At 45.8% G+C, this 20,684-nt stretch overlaps 1 protein-coding gene and 1 long non-coding RNA gene across 4 annotated transcripts in view; one reads left to right on the plus strand and one right to left on the minus strand.

The window, feature by feature from the left end:
- NADK2 (NAD kinase 2, mitochondrial) overlaps positions 1-14,196 on the minus strand; it is a 45,761-nt gene extending 31,565 nt beyond the window's left edge. The window contains exon 1 of one of the 2 annotated variants that reach the window (XM_075842003.1): positions 13,695-14,196. In XM_075842003.1, the coding sequence (XP_075698118.1) occupies positions 13,695-13,925 (231 nt within the window). In that variant the 5' untranslated portion in view covers positions 13,926-14,196. The remainder of the gene's footprint in view (positions 1-13,694) is intronic. The other variant, XM_075842013.1, reaches the window with a different exon arrangement.
- The window catches only part of LOC142663407 (uncharacterized), a 112,088-nt gene continuing 105,105 nt past the window's right edge, over positions 13,702-20,684 (plus strand). For both annotated transcript variants that reach the window (XR_012851093.1, XR_012851094.1), the window contains exon 1: positions 13,702-14,024. This is a non-coding gene — a long non-coding RNA (uncharacterized LOC142663407). The remainder of the gene's footprint in view (positions 14,025-20,684) is intronic.

A 20,684-nucleotide genomic window follows, 5' to 3' on the forward strand; every position in this document is an offset into this window, starting at 1 on the left:
ATCCTCCGTGAATGTCCTTTCCACAGCACATATGAAGAGAGGAAACGAATAAAAGTCTGCAAAAAAGTTGCGCAATTCCTCCCGAGCCCTTTAGTTCTAGAAGGGCTAGTCCAGATCTGCCGAGCTTTTGCCACTGCAAGTAGTTACAGATTTCTAGGTTTCTGAGATTTAAAAAAGAAAACCTAGTGCAACACGACAATTTATCAGAGCGCAAGTTTTATTTCAAACTCACAGAAAAATAGAAATCCGTAACTACTTGCGGTGGCAAAAGCTCGGCAGATCTGGACTAGCCCTTCTAGAACTACAGGTCTCGGGAGGAATTGCGCACCTTTTCGGGACTTTTATTCGTTTCCTATCCTCATATGTGCTGGGGAAAGGACATTCACGGAGGATTTTCTACTGGGTTGTGAGTTCCTAAACGGCTAGAGCGGTATAAGAATTGTATTTTTTGTCCCCTGCTTTTATATAGCACACCATAGATGACAGATCCACTTTAACTATTAGGGTATGTGCACACACAAAACGCAAAAACGTCTGAAAATACGGAGCTGTTTTGAAGGGAAAACAGCTCCTGATTTTCAGACTTTTTTGAGCAACTCGCGTTTTTCACGGCTGTTTTTTGAGCTGTTTTTCTATTGAGTCAATGAAAAACAGCTCCAAAAACGGCTCAAGAAATTACATGCATTTCTTTTTCGCGGGCGTTTTTTTTACGCGGACGTTTTTCAAAACGGCCGAATAAAAAAAAAAAAAACGCCCCGTCGGAACAGAAAGCCGTTCTTCCCATTGCAATCAATGGGCAGATGTGTGTTAGGCGTTCTGCTTCCGATTTTTCGGCAGTTTATGGCTCGAAAAACGGCCGAAAATAAGCCGTGTGAACATACCCTAAAGCAACAGCTGCAGTCCACAAGACTGCATGCAACTCAATGTGTTCTTCTGGACTGCAGCTCAATAGTGAAAGTCAATCAGTAGCGCTACAAGTCATCCAGGTGAAGTACTGGCCATATGCAGGATTATTTGGTCACAGCACCGTCAGCACGAGTTGCAAAAATAAAAAAGACAAATAATTTTTTTTTTTTAAAAAGTCTTTTTTTTTTTTAGCATTTCACAATTTCACTAAATAGTATGTTGAGCAACTTCCCAAAACCTTTGCTACTCATCCTGCACTCATGAAATCTAAGATGGTAACATTGGTTCCTATAGTCGCATAGTGTAGTCCTATCCGTTACACAAGCGCTGCAGATACAGACAGAGAGGGCAGCGAAAAGGCAAATCACATTAACCAGAATGTCTATTTTATGTACATCACCAAGACAGGTAGCGGCCCTGGAAATCTCTGACGTTTCATTAAGCCGGCTGGGGATCAGCCATGCATGACCGGGTTAAACATGGATGAACATGACATAAACCATGACAGTTCTGTCTGGGTCACCAATGAGATTAAACCGTTCACAGAACCTAGAACAGCAAATAACACAGCAGAGTCCAGGGGTGCAGTACAGAGCACAGCGAGGGAGCAGAGTCCAGGGGTGCAGTACAGAGCACAGCGAGGGAGCAGAGTCCAGGGGTGCAGTACAGAGCCCAGCGAGGAAGCAGAGTCCAGGGGTGCAGCACAGAGCACAGCGAGGGAGCAGAGTCCAGGGGTGCAGTACAGAGCACAGCGAGGGAGCAGAGTCCAGGGGTGCAGTACAGAGCACAGCGAAGGAGCAGAGTCCAGGGGTGCAGTACAGAGCACAGCGAGGGAGCAGAGTCCAGGGGTGCAGTACAGAGCACAGCGAGGGAGCAGAGTCCAGGGGTGCAGTACAGAGCACAGCGAGGGAGCAGAGTCCAGGGGTGCAGTACAGAGCACAGCGAGAGAGCAGAGTCCAGGGGTGCAGTACAGAGCACAGTGAGGGAGCAGAGGATTATTACTACAGAGCACAGTGAGGGAGCAGAGGATTATTACTACAGAGCACAGTGAGGGAGCAGAGGATTATTACTAGAGTACAGAGCACAGTGAGGGAGCAGAGGATTATTACTACAGTACAGAGCATAGCGAGGGAGCAGCGGAGGATTATTACTACAGAGCACAGCGAGGGAGCAAAGGATTATTATTACTACAGAGCACAGCGAGGGAGAAGAGGATTATTATTACTACAGAGTACAGCGAGGGAGCAGAGTATTATTACTACAGTACGGAGCACAGCGAGGGAGCAGAGGATTATTACTACAGTACAGAGCACAGCGAGGGAGCAGAGGATTATTACTACAGTACAGAGCACAGCGAGGGAGCAGAGGATTATTACTACAGTACAGAGTACAGCGAGGGAGCAGAGGATTATTACTACAGTACGGAGCACAGCGAGGGAGCAGAGGATTATTACTACAGAGCATAGCGAGGGAGCAGAGGATTATTACTACAGAGCACAGCGAGGGAGCAGCGGAGGATTATTACTACAGAGCACAGCGAGGGAGCAGCGGAGGATTATTACTACAGAGCACAGCGAGGGAGCAGAGGATTATTATTACTACAGAGCACAGCGAGGGAGCAGAGGATTATTACTACAGAGCACAGCGAGGGAGCAGAGGATTATTACTACAGAGCACAGCGAGGGAGCAGAGGATTATTACTACAGAGCACAGCGAGGGAGCAGAGGATTATTACTACAGAGCACAGCGAGGGAGCAGAGGATTATTACTACAGAGCACAGCGAGGGAGCAGAGGATTATTACTACAGAGCACAGCGAGGGAGCAGAGGATTATTACTACAGAGCACAGCGAGGGAGCAGAGGATTATTACTACAGAACACAGCGAGGGAGCAGAGGATTATTACTACAGAACACAGCGAGGGAGCAGAGGATTATTACTACAGAGCACAGCGAGGGAGCAGAGGATTATTACTACAGAGCACAGCGAGGGAGCAGAGGATTACTACTACAGAGCACAGCGAGGGAGCAGAGGATTACTACAGAGCACAGCGAGGGAGCAGAGGATTATTACTACAGAGCACAGCGAGGGAGCAGAGGATTATTACTACAGAGCATAGTGAGGGAGCAGAGGATTATTACTACAGAGCACAGTGAGGGAGGAGAGGATTACTACTACAGAGCACAGTGAGGGAGCAGAGGATTATTACTACAGAGCACAGTGAGGGAGCAGAGGATTATTACTACAGAGCACAGTGAGGGAGCAGAGGATTATTACTACAGTACCGAGCACAGTGAGGGAGCAGAGGATTATTACTACAGTGCAGAGCACAGCGAGGGAGCAGAGGATTATTACTACAGAGCACAGCGAGGGAGCAGAGGATTATTACTACAGAGCACAGTGACGAAGCAGAGGATTATTACTACAGTACAGAGCACAGTGAGGGAGCAGAGGATTATTACTACAGTACAGAGCACAGTGAGGGAGCAGAGGATTATTACTACAGTACAGAGCATAGTGAGGAAGCAGAGGATTATTACTACAGTACAGAGTATAGTGAGGGAGCGGAGCAAATGATTATTTATACAGTACAGAGTATAGTGAAGGAGTGGAGCGGAGGATTATTACTACAGTACAGAGCACAGCGAGGGAGCAGAGGATTATTACTACAGAGCACAGTGAGGGAGCAGAGGATTATTACTACAGTACAGAGCACAGCGAGGGAGCAGAGGATTATTACTACAGAGCACAACGAGGGAGCAGAGGATTATTACTACAGAGCACAACGAGGGAGCAGAGGATTATTACTACAGAGCACAACGAGGGAGCAGAGGATTATTACTACAGAGCACAACGAGGGAGCAGAGGATTATTACTACAGAGCACAGTGACGGAGCAGAGGATTATTACTACAGTACAGAGTATAGTGAGGGAGCAGAGGATTATTACTACAGTACAGCGCACAGTGAGGAAGCAGAGGATTATTACTACAGTACAGAGTATAGTGAGGGAGCGGAGCAAATGATTATTTCTACAGTACAGAGCACAGTGAGGGAGCAGAGGATTATTACTACAGTACAGAGCACAGTGAGGGAGCAGAGGATTATTACTACAGAGCACAGCGAGGGAGCAGAGGATTATTACTACAGAGCATAGTGAGGGAGCAGAGGATTATTACTACAGTACAGAGTATAGTGAGGGAGCAGAGGATTATTACTACAGTACAGAGCACAGTGAGGGAGCAGAGGATTATTACTACAGTACAGAGCACAGCGAGGGAGCAGAGGATTATTACTACAGTACAGAGCATAGTGAGGAAGCAGAGGATTATTACTACAGAGCACAGTGAGGGAGGAGAGGATTACTACTACAGAGCACAGTGAGGGAGCAGAGGATTATTACTACAGAGCACAGTGAGGGAGCAGAGGATTATTACTACAGTACAGAGCACAGTGAGGGAGCAGAGGATTACTACTACAGAGCACAGTGAGGGAGCAGAGGATTATTACTACAGAGCACAGTGAGGGAGCAGAGGATTATTACTACAGTACCGAGCACAGTGAGGGAGCAGAGGATTATTACTACAGTACAGAGCACAGTGAGGGAGCAGAGGATTATTACTACAGAGCACAGCGAGGGAGCAGAGGATTATTACTACAGTACAGAGCACAGCGAGGGAGCAGAGGATTATTACTACAGAGCACAGCGAGGGAGCAGAGGATTATTACTACAGAGCACAACGAGGGAGCAGAGGATTATTACTACAGAGCACAGCGAGGGAGCAGAGGATTACTACTACAGAGCACAGTGACGGAGCAGAGGATTATTACTACAGTACAGAGCACAGTGAGGAAGCAGAGGATTATTACTACAGTACAGAGCACAGTGAGGAAGCAGAGGATTATTACTAGAGTACAGAGCACAGTGAGGGAGCAGAGGATTATTACTACAGTACAGAGCACAGTGAGGGAGCGGAGGATTATTACTACAGAGCATAGTGAGGGAGCAGAGGATTATTACTACAGTACAGAGCACAGTGAGGGAGCAGAGGATTATTACTACAGTACAGCGTATAGTGAGGGAGCGGAGCAAAGGATTATTTCTACAGTACAGAGTATAGTGAAGAGGAGCAGAGGATTATTACTACAGTACAGCTGATATACAGAAAAAAGGAGTCTCCAAGGCGCTGCTGCACTAGGAAGGTTATAGGCATAAACGATATGTAATAGTCAAGCGATTTATTGAAAACAAGGCTACGCGTTTCAATGCCGCACCGGCATCTTCATCAGGCCATAAAAAAAGGAAATCAACTGCACAGTTTAAATACACGCTGAACACTGAAAAAACCCGCCAATGTGACCGGGGTTTACTACAGTACAGAGCATAGTGAAGGAGCGGAGCAGAGGATTATTACTACAGTATAGAGTATAGTGAAGGAGTGGAGGATTATTACTACAGTACCGAGCACAGCGAGGGAGCAGAGGATTATTACTACAGAGCACAGCGAGGGAGCAGAGGATTATTACTACAGTACCGAGCATAGTGAGGAAGCAGAGGATTATTACTACAGTACAGAGCACAGTGAGGAAGCAGAGGATTATTACTACAGTACCGAGCACAGTGAGGGAGCAGAGGATTATTACTACAGAGCATAGTGAGGAAGCAGAGGATTATTACTACAGTACAGAGCACAGCGAGGGAGCAGAGGATTATTACTACAGAGCACAGTGAGGGAGGAGAGGATTATTACTACAGTACAGAGCATAGTGAGGAAGCAGAGGATTATTACTACAGTACCGAGCACAGTGAGGGAGCAGAGGATTATTACTACAGTACAGAGCACAGCGAGGGAGCAGAGGATTATTACTACAGAGCACAGTGAGGGAGCAGAGGATTATTACTACAGTACAGAGCACAGCGAGGGAGCAGAGGATTATTACTACAGTACAGAGCATAGTGAGGAAGCAGAGGATTATTACTACAGTACAGAGCATAGTGAGGGAGCAGAGGATTATTACTACAGTACAGAGCACAGCGAGGGAGCAGAGGATTATTACTACAGTACAGAGCACAGCGAGGGAGCAGAGGATTATTACTACAGAGCACAGCGAGGGAGCAGAGGATTATTACTACAGTACAGAGTATAGTGAGGGAGCAGAGGATTATTACTACAGTACCGAGCACAGTGAGGGAGCAGAGGATTATTACTACAGAGCACAGTGACGGAGCAGAGGATTATTACTACAGTACAGAGTATAGTGAAGGAGTGGAGCGGAGGATTATTACTACAGAGCACAGCGAGGGAGCAGAGTATTATTACTACAGTACGGAGCACAGCGAGGGAGCGGAGGATTATTACTACAGAGCATAGTGAGGGAGCAGAGGATTATTACTACAGTACAGAGTATAGTGAGGGAGCAGAGGATTATTACTACAGTACAGAGCACAGTGAGGGAGCAGAGGATTATTACTACAGTACAGAGCATAGTGAGGGAGCAGAGGATTATTACTACAGTACAGAGCACAGTGAGGGAGCAGAGGATTATTACTACAGTACAGAGTATAGTGAGGGAGCAGAGGATTATTACTACAGAGCACAGTGAGGGAGCAGAGGATTATTACTACAGTACAGAGCATAGTGAGGGAGCAGAGGATTATTACTACAGTACAGAGCACAGTGAGGGAGCGGAGGATTATTACTACAGAGCACAGTGAGGGAGCAGAGGATTATTACTAGAGTACAGAGCATAGTGAGGGAGCAGAGGATTATTACTACAGTACAGAGCATAGCGAGGGAGCAGCGGAGGATTATTACTACAGTACAGAGTATAGTGAAGGAGTGGAGCGGAGGATTATTACTACAGAGCACAGCGAGGGAGCAGAGTATTATTACTACAGTACGGAGCACAGCGAGGGAGCGGAGGATTATTACTACAGTACAGAGTATAGTGAGGGAGCAGAGGATTATTACTACAGTACAGAGCACAGTGAGGGAGCAGAGGATTATTACTACAGTACAGAGCATAGCGAGGGAGCAGAGGATTATTACTACAGTACAGAGCACAGTGAGGGAGCAGAGGATTATTACTACAGTACAGAGCATAGTGAGGGAGCAGAGGATTATTACTAGAGTACAGAGCATAGTGAGGGAGCAGAGGATTATTACTACAGTACAGAGCATAGTGAGGGAGCAGAGGATTATTACTACAGTACAGAGTATAGTGAGGGAGCGGAGCAAAGGATTATTTCTACAGTATAGAGTATAGTGAAGAGGAGCAGAGGATTATTACTACAGTACAGAGCATAGTGAAGGAGCGGAGTTGAGGATTATTACTACAGTACGGAGTATAGTGAAGGAGCAGAGGATTAGTATAACAGTACAGAGCATAGTGAGGGAGCGGAGCTGAGGATTATTACTACAGTATAGAGTATAGTGGAGGATTATTACTACAGTACAGAGCATAGTGAGGGAGCGGAGCTGAGGATTATTACTACAGTATAGAGTATAGTGAAGGAGTGGAGGATTATTACTACAGTACCGAGCACAGTGAGGGAGCAGAGGATTATTACTACAGAGCACAGTGAGGGAGCAGAGGATTATTACTACAGTACCGAGCAGTGAGGGAGCAGAGGATTATTACTACAGAGCACAGTGAGGGAGCAGAGGAGGATTATTACTACAGTACAGAGTATAGTGAAGGAGTGGAGCGGAGGATTATTACTACAGAGCACAGCGAGGGAGCAGAGTATTATTACTACAGTACGGAGCACAGCGAGGGAGCGGAGGATTATTACTACAGTACAGAGTATAGTGAGGGAGCAGAGGATTATTACTACAGTACAGAGCACAGTGAGGGAGCAGAGGATTATTACTACAGTACAGAGCACAGTGAGGGAGCAGAGGATTATTACTACAGTACAGAGCACAGTGAGGGAGCAGAGGATTATTACTACAGTACAGAGCATAGTGAGGGAGCAGAGGATTATTACTAGAGTACAGAGCATAGTGAGGGAGCAGAGGATTATTACTACAGTACAGAGCATAGTGAGGGAGCAGAGGATTATTACTACAGTACAGAGTATAGTGAGGGAGCGGAGCAAAGGATTATTTCTACAGTATAGAGTATAGTGAAGAGGAGCAGAGGATTATTACTACAGTACAGAGCATAGTGAAGGAGCGGAGTTGAGGATTATTACTACAGTACGGAGTATAGTGAAGGAGCAGAGGATTAGTATAACAGTACAGAGCATAGTGAGGGAGCGGAGCTGAGGATTATTACTACAGTATAGAGTATAGTGGAGGATTATTACTACAGTACAGAGCATAGTGAGGGAGCGGAGCTGAGGATTATTACTACAGTATAGAGTATAGTGAAGGAGTGGAGGATTATTACTACAGTACCGAGCACAGTGAGGGAGCAGAGGATTATTACTACAGAGCACAGTGAGGGAGCAGAGGATTATTACTACAGTACCGAGCAGTGAGGGAGCAGAGGATTATTACTACAGAGCACAGTGAGGGAGCAGAGGATTATTACTACAGAGCACAGTGAGGGAGCAGAGGATTATTACTACAGAGCACAGTGAGGGAGCAGAGGATTATTACTACAGTACGGAGTATAGTGAAGGAGCAGAGGATTAGTATAACAGTACAGAGCATAGTGAGGGAGCGGAGCTGAGGATTATTACTACAGTATAGAGTATAGTGAAGGAGTGGAGGATTATTACTACAGTATAGAGTATAGTGAAGGAGTTGAGGATTATTACTACAGTATAGAGTATAGTGAAGGAGCGGAGGATTACTACTACAGTAAAGAGTATAGAAGGAGCGGAGCTGAGGATTATTACTACAGTACAGAGTATAGTGAAGGAGCGGAGTTGAGGATTATTACTAGTGAGGGGGTTAAAGGCAACACTAGGTCTGCTATACAATGCATTAGGCACAGGACACACAGACATTTCCTCTCCTGCCTGGTGCACACTCCGGGGACTTTTGTACTAGATACTGAGCTGGCAACGGACTGGTAATACAGGGCTGGACAAACCCCAGGTAACCCCTAGAACTTGGCTTGTTTTCGATCGAATTCTATGGAAGTTTTTATTAACTGCCGTTATATTCTACCTGGCTCGGGGAGGGCTCTGTCCGCCCCCTAAAGTCTACAGTAATGTGTCCACCCCCGGAGTACTACGCTGGTTATTTGGACAAACGACCAGTACAACTTGTTCTCAGCACTTTGCTTTCTCTGCCCTCTCCTGGCACAGAACCCAAACATCGCCAGAGGAACCATCCCGAACAAAAACTAGAATTTCTAAACCGTAGGAAAGAGTCATGTGCGATATTACGTGCAGGCCGCGCACATCTTCATATTTTTGTCTTCTGTTTTCCCTATTCCACAATCTCCCTATAAAATTCACAAGCTGCCCGAGATGTTTTTTTTTTGTATGTAAATTGCACACGATTATAGGATTTTTCATTATCCCCTATATAGTGAATTTTCTACCCCAGTCACATGGAGATGGAAAAGATTTAGGACATTATAACATTAGCCTTAACCCCTTCCCGCTGCTGCAATTTTTGGATTTTAATTTTTGTTCCCCTCCACCTTCCAAAAGCCATAACTTTTTTTTTTTTCCATCGTTACAGCCGTATAAGGGCTTGTTTTTTTGTGGGACGAGCTGTAGTTTTTCACGTCACCATTTATTATGCCATATAGCGTACTGGGAAAGTGGAAAAATAAAATAAAATAAATTTAAAAAAACCTTCCTCGTTTGCTTTTTGGGTTTCGTTTTTACAGTATTCGCCGTGCAGTAAAAACGACATGTTAACATTATTCTGCGGTTATTTATGTAGGTTTTCTAATTGTTAACCCCTTAAAGACCACGCCAATTTTAAGGTTTTTCATTTTCGTTCTTTCCTCCCCGCCTTCCAAAAGCCATAACGTTTCTATTTCTTCGTCGACAGCCATATGGGGTCTTGTTTATTGCGGAACAAGTTGTCGTTTTTGACGGCACCATTTATTGTACCGCATAATGAACTGGGAATCTGAAAAACAATATATTATTTGTGGGGGGGGGGGGGGGGTTGTTTTTACAGCATCTATCAGGCGGTAAAAACAACATTCACCTTATTCTACAGGTTGATACGATTATGGCGGGAAAAAAACAAAACAACGTTTTGTATCGCCATGTTGTGAGAGCCATAACTTATTTTTCCATCAATTTAGAGCTGTGAGAGCTTAAATTAGGGCGAGCTGTGGTTTTCAGCTATACCATTTTGGGGTACATGTGACTTTCTAATCACTTTTTATTCCTTTTTTGTTGGAGAGCTAAGGTGACCAGAAAACAGCAATTTGTGTTATATATATATATTATTTTTTTTTCCGTTGTTCACCGAGCGGGTTAAACAACGATATATTGTGATATTTCAGACTTTTACAGATGCAGCGATACCAATTATGTTAACTTTTATTTCTTTTTTAACATTGCTTTAGGGGGAAAAAAAAAAAAAAATGAGAGAAGGGGCGGTTTTGATCTTTTAATATTTTCTTTTTTTGGAACATTATAAAATTCTTTAAATTAACTGCTTTTTACTTTTTCTATTAGTCCACCTAGGGGACTTGAAGCAGCGATCGTTGGATCTCTTGCATGATCTACTGTAATACTAATGTATTGCAGTATATCGTGATTCTGACCGTCTCCTTTGAAGTCCTGCCGGAGGGCTTCAAAGGAGTACAAAGATGGCAGACCTGGTCGTTAAGGGGTTAAAAACAAAATGTGTCTTTTGTCACCATATTCTGAGTGTCAGAACTTTAAAATGTTTCCGTCGATTGAGCGGTATGAGTGCTTGTGTTCTGTAGTTTTCATTGGTACATAAGACTTCTTGGTCACTTATTATAATTTTTTGTGGGAGATGGCGATTAAAAACAGCGATTCTGGCGTTTTAAATAATACATTGTGATAGTTTGGACTTTAACGGACGCGGACATACCAATTATGTTAATGTTTTTACTTCGTTTTGGGGGAAAATGTTTAGTTTTTTTTACCTTACAATATTTCAATTTTCTTTTTATATATAAAAAAAAAAAACACTAACTTTATTTTACTCTTTATGTTATTGGTCCCCCACCTTTTTTGTACCGAGGACCAGGTTGATTCAAGAAAACATTTTCAGGGACCGGTCGGGAAGGGGCTTAGGTGAGTTCACACGTTGCGTAAATACGGTGTTTTCCTGTATTATGCTGCGGAAAATCTGCAGCATAATACAGTAGCAGCAAAGTGGATGAGATAGAACAAATCTCATCCAAATGCTGCATAAATAGTGACCGGAAAAAACGCTCAGACATTGACATGTTGTGCAGAGTTTTATTCCGCAGCAAGTCAATTGTATTTGCGAAAACACTGCTTATTTGCTGCAGGTTTTTCCCATTGAATTCAATGGGGAGGTAAAACCCACAACAAATAGCAGCAGGGGAGTAGCTAAAGGCTCATGGGCCCTGGTGCAAGAATTCAGCTGGGGCCCTCCTACCCCTCCCCAACACCACCAGACCCCTGCCCCCACCTTGTCCAACAGTCCCCACAGTATAATGCCCCCCCACGGTATAAGGCTCCCCATAGCTGCCCACCACACCGTACAATGCTTCCCATAGCTGCCCCCCACAGTATTATGCTCCGCATAGCTGCCCCCCCACGGTATAGTGCTCCCCATAGCTGCACCCCCACACAGTATAAGGTCCCCCCATAAAGTAAAATGCTCCCATAGCTGCCACCATATCAGCCCCCCTCCCATACCCAGTATAATGCCCCTATTTGTGCCGAATAAAAAAAAAAAAACAACAATTACTTACCTATCCCCGTTCCCACGATGGGTGGATCCTTTTCCCCCGGTCTGTGCTATGAGTGACTCGGCGCGATGACGTCACAACATCGCTCCTGCCTGCGCCAAGCCACTCACGGCAGAGTGAATGCTGGGGCAAGGAACGGTCACTCCGTGCTCCAGCATTCAATTCAACTGTATCTGCATTCTAAGGACGCAGACGGAACTGGGACCAGCGGCGGTCACATGGGATGAAATCATGTCAGGAGGCAGGCCTGGATGACCTTAGAGGGTGACCGCCGCTGCAGCGTTCTCCTGGGATGAAACGTCATCCGATTAATGGCCTTCCGGCCGGCTAAACGCGCAGCAGTTTTCCGCAGCGGACATTCCGGTTAGAGAACTGCACCACAGTTTGGTGCGCTTTTTTTGCTAGAAATCCAGTGTGGCCACCAGGGCGGATACCAGATACCAATGACCCTGTACCAAATGATCCGCGGCCCAGTATTGATCCGTGACCCTGTGGTTGGGGACCACTGTCCTAGGGTACTTGAACCAGCAATCACTTGCAGAATATAATGCAATACTCATTTTTTGCAGTAGATGGCGATTTTGACAGGCGCCTATTAAAGGCGTTTGCCCCATCAGGGACATTTATGACATATCCACAGGATATGCCATAAGAGTCTAATAGATGCGGGTCCCACACCTATCTCTAGAATGGGGCCCCCTAAACCTAGTTCTAGCTTACTCGGCTCCCGTTTCAGAAATAGCCTAGTGTTTGCTGAGCTACACTTTTTGTAACTCCCATAAAATTTAATTGGAGTTCCGGAAACAGCGTAGCACGGTGAGCTACGCTGTTTCAGTAACTCTCATTCACTTCTATAGGAGTTACGGAAACAACATCTCAGCGAGCATTCGGCTGTTTCTGTAACTCCAACCTAACCAGGAAGTTGCCGGGAGGCAGCAGGTGTTTAGGGGGCCCCTGTTCTAGAGATAGATGCGGGACCCGCATCTATCAGACATTTATGGCATATCCTGTGGATATGCCATAGATGTCCAAGATGGGATAACCCCTTTAAGCTAGGTCTTAGTAGGAGCACAAAGATGGCGTTAATTAAGCCCCCAGGCTGCCATGATAACCATCGGCACCACGCAATCGCGTTGCAGGGGAAGGGGGTCGATGAGACATCAGAGGGAGCTGCCCACCTCTTTCTAACAGCTTAGATGCCGCAATTGCTATTGACCGCAGTATCTAAGGGGTTGAACGAGCAGGATCCCGCCCGTTGTAGTGAAGTGTCGTCTGTTTAATACAGCCGATACCTGCTTAGTACGGAGCGGGCTCAGCCCGTTAGCCCACTCCATACTTCCCCTTGCCAGCTAGGGCGTAAGTATATGTCAAATGTCGGCAGAGGTTAAACATTGACCGCTTAGGATAGATACGTCAGCGTTTGATCGGTGGGATCTGAACTCCGCTAATCACATTCCGCTCACTTATTTCCAGTGATTAAACTTTTCCTGTCTAAGTAAATGGTGAAAATCATGTGGCCCTCATTCACTTCCAGTGTCAGTTCCAAGTAGCGCCAAAGTTGGCAACCAAAAAAAACTTTGGTGTAGAGGTCAAATTGAATGTCGGAAAAGACAGGAAATCCTAGATTTAACATCGCAGTAAGGTATGTTGCAACGGCTGCACGCGGACAAAATCACACCGAAATATGGTGGCCAACGGCCGCAGAATTCTGCCGCTAAACTCGTGCAGCCATTGGCGACCACGAGGGCTGGGTTTTATCCATGTGCAGCCGTCGCGACGTAGGATAGTACCCTTCGCGTTAGTAAACCCGGCAGACTATAACTTCAATATAAACTCTGTTATGCACCAGGTACAAGTCACCCACCCACCAAATTCATGCCACCCACAATTCTTAGCACCAGTGACCTCAGTGTAGCGCCCCCTACAGGCGGCATGGTCACCTACTCACCAGCTCCCTGAGCTCGTCCTCTGACAGCCCCGCGTACCGGTACCGCTGCAGCTCAAACTCATAGCGTGTGGTCTTGGTCACCACGGCTACTCTGTCCGGTCTAAAGCCGCCGGGTCCATTGCTGGGCCGCGTAGACACCCGCCTCGGGTGTAGGGCGATGGGTGCCCGGCGGGCGAGACCCCCAGCGTGCCCGGAGCACCAACCGCACAGGAGAACCCGGCAGGAGCTCATGGGTCACCGGAAAGCACCGGGCGCTAGTCTCCACGTTAGGGCCACTTCCGGTATACGAGCTGCCGACAGGAGGGCGGAGTGACCCGGGCAGGGCGTTAGGTAGGCTATTCGTTTAGCTCCTGAGTGCAGAGCGGCTAGAGGCGGGATATAGTCAATCTCATCACCCTCCCAGTCCTCAGGAATAATCACTGTTGGTCTATTATAGGACGTCCGCCATTTTCCCGTAGACCTATGCAGGATTATATGGCGTGTAATTCACTGGATTTGTCCTTCAAACGTATGCCGCCTTATAGAAGAAAGAAGCGCAGGTTGGAAAACGAAAGCAGTGATCTGATTGGTTTCTATGGGCAACGGCTCCACTCTGCACCAAGTGAAGAATAACCTTATATGTGGCGTTTTCTAAAACTGGTGCAAAGGAAAAGTGAGTAGTTACACATAGCAACCAATCAGATTTCTGCTTTCATTTTCCAAAGAACCTCTGCAAAATGATGGAATCTGATTGGTTGCTATGGGCAACTACACCACTTTTCCTTGGCACTAGTTTTGATAAATTTCCACATGTTGAGAATTTGATAAGGATTGAGGCGCCTACCTTATCAAGTCCGCTCATATGAAAGTGAATGGGATTTTTTTCCGCGCTGCGAAAAAACAAAGAGCTCATTATTTCCGTGGATTCTGCAATGGAAACGCCACGGATTAGCCACATTAAGGCTATGTTCACACGGAGTATTTTGGGGGAGGAATATCTGCCTCAAAATTCCGTTTGGAACTTTGAGGCAGATTTTCCTCTCCCTGCACGCCGATTTTCGCGCCGATTTTCGCGGCGTTTTTCGCCCGCGGCCATTGAGCGCCGCGGGCATAAAACAGCGCGAAATACGCTTTCTCTGCCTCCCATTGAAGTCAATGGGAGGTCAGAGGCGGAAGCGCCCGAAGTTAGGGCATGTCGCTTCTTTTTCCCGCGAGGCAGTTTTACTGCTCGCGGGAAAAAGACGCCGACGCCTCCCATTGAAATCAATGGGAGGCGTTCTCGGGCCGTTTTTGCCGAGTTTTGCGACACGGTTCCCGAGTCAAAAAACTCGGCAAAATACCCCGTGTGAACATAGCCTTAATGCCAGGCATATCCTGAACGTGTGAGCATAGCATTAGGGTCTATTCACATGTCGCAGTCATGGCATGGTTTATGCTATAATTGCAAAATGTCAAGAAAACCTTGATCTGACCGCGATATGGTACTAGACCCTTAGGCTAGGACTAGACAATGACTTTGGTCGCTATTCACAGTCAAACATGCGATTTTGGCGCAACTTGAATAGGACCTGGTTGTTTCCTTTTTCCCCATTTTTTTTTTTTTTAACGGTAAGTTGGGCATAAAATCGCATGTCTTCCATTGAAATTAATGATTTGTGAACGTTTAGAGCAGGGGTCTCAAGCACGCGGCCCGCGGGCCGCATGCGGCCCCTGGGGCTGTCATCTGTGGCCCGCGGGACACAGAGCCGCTAGTATCGGCTCTGCTCCGAGATTCTGGAATTCCCTGACATCGCTGTCCACATATGAACAGCGAAGTCTGGGGCTTCCCCAGAGCCGGAGTCCCGAGCAGAGCGCTATTATCGGCTCTGCTCCGGGACTCTGGGGAAGCCTCTGACATCGCTGTCCATACATCGACAATGATGTCAGGGGCTTCCCCAGAGCAGGAGTCCCAGTGATGTCAGGACCACAGCTGGAGTCCCAGGAAGAGCCTACTAGCGCTCTGCCTGGGACTCTAGCTCTGGGCAAGCCCTTTACAGGGGGCACTGGGGCAGCCTCTACAGAGGGCACTGGGGCAGCCTCTACAGAGGGCACTGGGGCAGCCTCTACAGAGGGCACTGGGGCAGCCTCTACAGAGGGCACTTTGGCAGCCTCTACAGAGGGCACTGTGGCAGCCTCTACAGAGGGCACTGTGGCAGCCTCTACAGAGGGCACTGTGGCGTTATCTACAAGTGGGTGTGTGACAGTATCTGAAGAGGACACTGCCATTATCTACAGAGGGCACTGTGGCCTTATCTACAGAGGGCACTGTGGCCTTATCTACAGAGCGCACTGTGGCCTTATCTACAGAGGGCACTGTGGCCTTATCTAGGGGTGTGTTGCATTATCCACAGAGGGCACTGCAGCAGCATCCACAGAGGGCACTGCGGCAGTATCCACAGAGGGCACTGCGGCAGCATCCACAGAGGGCACTGCGGCAGCATCCACAGAGGGCACTGCGGCAGCATCCACAGAGGGCACTTCGGCAGCATCCACAGAGGGCACTGCGGCACTATCTAAAAAGGGGCTGCCCAATCTTGACATGTGTGCTAACTGAGCCGCTGGACTGCATTTAGCGCCACATAAACTGGAAAGCTGGATTGTTGAAATAAGCACGTGGAGAAATATCTCAAATTTTAATCCTAGCGCTATTATTATAGTAATGTAGTATTATTATTCTAGTAATATAGTGTTCTAGTAGTTCAAATAACTAATTGATTAACAATAATTTTGTATTGTATCAAATTTGAAAGTAATGCGGCCCGTCAACTTCCCATTTTTTCTATATGCGGCCCACTTACCCGGCCGAGTTTGAGACCCCTGGTCTAGAGCATCTATCTTTAAAACGGGGCTCCCTGACCCTCGTCATACCTTTTTCTGCGGAAACAGCGGCGCACAGTGAGTTTCACGTTGTTTTAGAAATTCGGGAGTTACGGAATAAGCGTAGTTCGCTGTGCTATGCTGTTTCCGGAACTCCTATTCACTTCTATGGGAGTTACGTAAACATCGTAGCACAGCAAGCCTGGCTGTTTCCGTACTCCTAGCTGCCAGTGGGAGAAGGTAGAACGGGGTCAGGGGCCTCCCGCTTAGAGATTGGTACGAGTCCCAGTGGTGGACTCTTATCTTTTGGACATTTATGGCATTTTCTGCATATGACGGATCCGTCAATGCGTCCTTCGTGCCTGATATAAACGGAAACCAGTACGCAGATGTGAACAGAGCCTAACTAGATCATAAGCTGCAGACTGCTTGCTCATAGACCGCTCCGATAGATTACTCTTCTTTTGGGTTCCCCAGAACAGGATACTAAGTCACTGCCGTACGACCTCTACGTGTTCGATTGGATCACACAAACGAACCTCTGAGAAGATGAGAGGTTCCACCTGACATTGCCACCAGTTCCTCACTCGCCAGAAGACTGACTTCACTTGCCTATTTTTTGAGGAATGAGTACTGGGAAAAAATACACCACCCCTTAACCCCTTCAGGACCAAGCTCATTTTGGCCTTCAGGACCAGACCCATTTTTTCAAATCTGACATATTTCACTTTATGTGGTAATAACTCCGGAACGCTTTTACCTATCAAAGCGATTCTGAGATTGTTTTCTCGTGACACATTGGACTTTATGATAGTGGAAAAATGTGGTCGATAAATTCAATATTTACCAGTGAAAAACACCAAAATTTGGTGAAAAATTGCAAAAATTAGCATTTTTCTAAATGTAAATGTATCTGCTTGTAAGACAGGCAGTTATACCACACAAAATTTTTGCTAATTAACATCCCCCATATGTCTACTTTAGATTGGCATCGTTTTTTGAACATCCTTTTATTTTTCTAGGACGTTACAAGGCTTAGAACTTTAGCAGCAATTTCTCACATTTTCAAGAAAATTTCAAAAGGCTATTTTTACAGGGGCCAGTTCAGATGTGAAGCGGCTTTTAGGGCCTTATATATTAGAAACCGCCAAAAAGTCACCCCATTTTAAAATCTTCACCCCTCAAAGTATTCAAAACAGCATTTAGAAAGTTTCTTAACCCTTTAAACGTTTCACAGGAATTAAAGCAACGTAGAGGTGAAATTTTCAAATTTCATTTTTTTTTGCAGAAATTCATTTTTATTCTATTTTTTTTGTAACACAGACGTTTTTACCAGAGAAACGCAACTCAATATTTATTGCCCAGATTCTGCAGTTTTTAGAAATATCCCACATGTGTCCCTAGTGTGGTAATGGACTGAAGCACCGGCCTCCGAAGCAAAGGAGCACCCAGTGGATTTTGGGCCTCCTTTTTATTAGAAAATATTTTAGGCACCATGTCAGGTTTCAAGGGCTCTACCGGTGCCAAAACAGTGGAAATCCCCCAAAAGTGACCCCATTTTGGAAACTACACCCCTTGAGGAAATTATCTAGGGGTATAGTGAGCATTTTGACCCCGCAGGTTTTTTGCAGAAATTATTGGAAGTAGGCCGTGAAAATAAAAATAGTCATTCTTTCAAAGATTATGTAGGTTTAGCTAATTTTTTCTAATTTCCACGAGGACTAAAGGAGAAAAAGCACCACAACATTTGTAAAGCAATTTCTCCCGAGTAAAACAATACCCCACATGTGGTTATAAACGGATGTTTGGACACACGGCAGGGCTTAGAAGGGAAAGAGCGCCATTTGGCTTTTGGAGCTCAAATTTAGCAGGAATGGTTTGCGCAGGCCATGTCGCATTTGCAAAGCCCCTGAGGTACCAAAACAGTGAAAACGCCAAAAAAGTGACTCCATAGAGAAAACTACACCCCTTGAGTAATCCATCTAGGGGTGTACTGAGCATTTTGCCCCCACATGTGTTTCATAGATTTTATTAGAATTGGGCAGTGAAAATAAAAAAAATCCTTTTTCTTCAATAAGACGTAGCTTTAGCTCCAAATTTTTAATTTTCTCAACAAATAAAGGAAAAAAAGAACCCCAACGCTTGTAAAGCAACTTCTCTGGAGTACGGCAATACCCCACACGTGGTCGTAAAATGCTGTTTGGGCACACGGCAGGGCTCAGAAGGGAAGGAGCGCCATTTGCTTTTGGTGTACAGATTTTGCTGCATTTGGTTTCTGGTCGCTATGTTGCATTTGCAAAGTCCCTGTGGGACCAAAACAGTGGATCCCCCCCAGAAGTGACCCCATTTTGGAAACAACACCCTCAAGGTATTCACCTAGGGCTGTAGTGAGCATGTTAACCCCACAGGTGTTTTGCAGAAATTCGTGTGCACACGATGTGGGAGAATGAAAATGGGAATTTTTCCTTAGATACGCCAATATGTGGTGCCCGGCTTGTGCCACCATAACAAGACAGCTCTCTATTATTATGCGGTGTTTCCCTGTTTTAGAATCACCCTACATGTGGCCCTAATCTTTTGCCTGGACATTCGACAGGGCTCAGGAGTGAAAGAGTACCATGTAAAATTGAGGCCTAATTTGGCGACTTATAAAGTATTGGTTCACAATTGCAGAGGCTCTGATGTGAAATAATAAAAGAAACCCCTGAGAAGTGACCCCATTTTGGAAACTGCACCCCTCAAGGCATTTATTAAGAGGTGTAGTGAGCATTTTCACCCCACGTGTCTTTTCCATAAATGATTGCGCTGCAGAAGGTACAAATTAAAATGTTTCCCTAGATATGCCAATTCAGTGTCAAATATGTCATGACCAGCTTGTGCCACTTTTTTTTTTATATACACCGTTCACCGTACGTTATAAACTACGTTACCTTTATTCTGCGGGTCAGTACGATTCCGGCGATACCAAATTTATAGAACTTTTTTATAACTTTTTGCACAATAAAATTACTTTTGGAAAGAGAATGTATTTTTTCTGTCGCCAAGTTGTGAGAGCCATAACTTTTACATTTTTTCGTCGATGGAGCGGTGTGAGGGCTTGTTTTTTTGCGAGACGAGGTATAGATTTTATCGGTACCATTTTTGGATACATGCGACTTTTTGATCACTTTTTATTTCAATTTTTGGAAGACAGTGACCAAAAAAACAGTAATTATGTCAGTGTTTTTGAGGTTTTTTTTTACGGCGTTCACTGCGCTGGATAAATAATATAATATTTTTATAGTTCAGGTCGTTACGGTCGCTGCGATACCAAATATGTATGGCTTTATTATTTTTTTCAATAATAAATGACTTGATAAGGGAAAAAGGGCGATTGTGTTTTGTGTTATTATTTGAAACTTTTATTGTATGTTTTCCAACTTTTATTTTTACTTTTTTTACACTTTTTTTTACACTTTTCTTTAGTCCCACTAGGGGACTTGAAGGTCCAACTGTTTGTTTGATGTTCTAATACATTGCACTACCTATGTAGTGCAATGTATTGGAACTGTCAGTTGTTCACTGACAGCAAGCCGATCAGGCTCCGCCTCTGGGCGGGGCCTAATCAGCTTACGTAATGGCAGACAGGAGTCCATTGTTAGGGCTCCTGTTGCCATGGTAGCAGTCGCCAGCCTTGCCATCGCATGGCAAGGCTGCCGATTTTCTACAAACCTCTAGGATGCAGCGATCACAATGGATCGCTGCATCGAAGGGGTTAATGCCAGGAATCGGAGTTAGCTCCTATTCCTGGCGATAGATCGGGGTGTCCGCTGTAACATACAGCGGACACCCACTGCTGATGACGCCGGCTCAGCTTCTGAGCCGGAAGCTGAGCCGGCGCCATCTTGCCGATGTTGCCGGAAGCCTCCTGGGCCCCGCCGACGACGGGGCATAGGAGGATTCCGTTACAGGCTGATCGGGAGGTAAGCATTAACCCTCTGATCGCCTTTGCAGCCACCGGCAACCCAGCGATCACGTTGCTGGGGTGCCGGTGGCTATAAACTCCTCACATGCTGCGATCTCTATTGAACGCAGCATGTGAGGGGTTAATCGGTCGGATCGGAGGCTAGCTCCGGTCCTGGCCGATACCTTAGGGTGCCAGCTGTAACATACAGC

Source organism: Rhinoderma darwinii, chromosome 1, assembly GCF_050947455.1.
Source record: "Rhinoderma darwinii isolate aRhiDar2 chromosome 1, aRhiDar2.hap1, whole genome shotgun sequence".
Taxonomy (NCBI): Eukaryota; Metazoa; Chordata; class Amphibia; order Anura; family Rhinodermatidae; genus Rhinoderma; species Rhinoderma darwinii.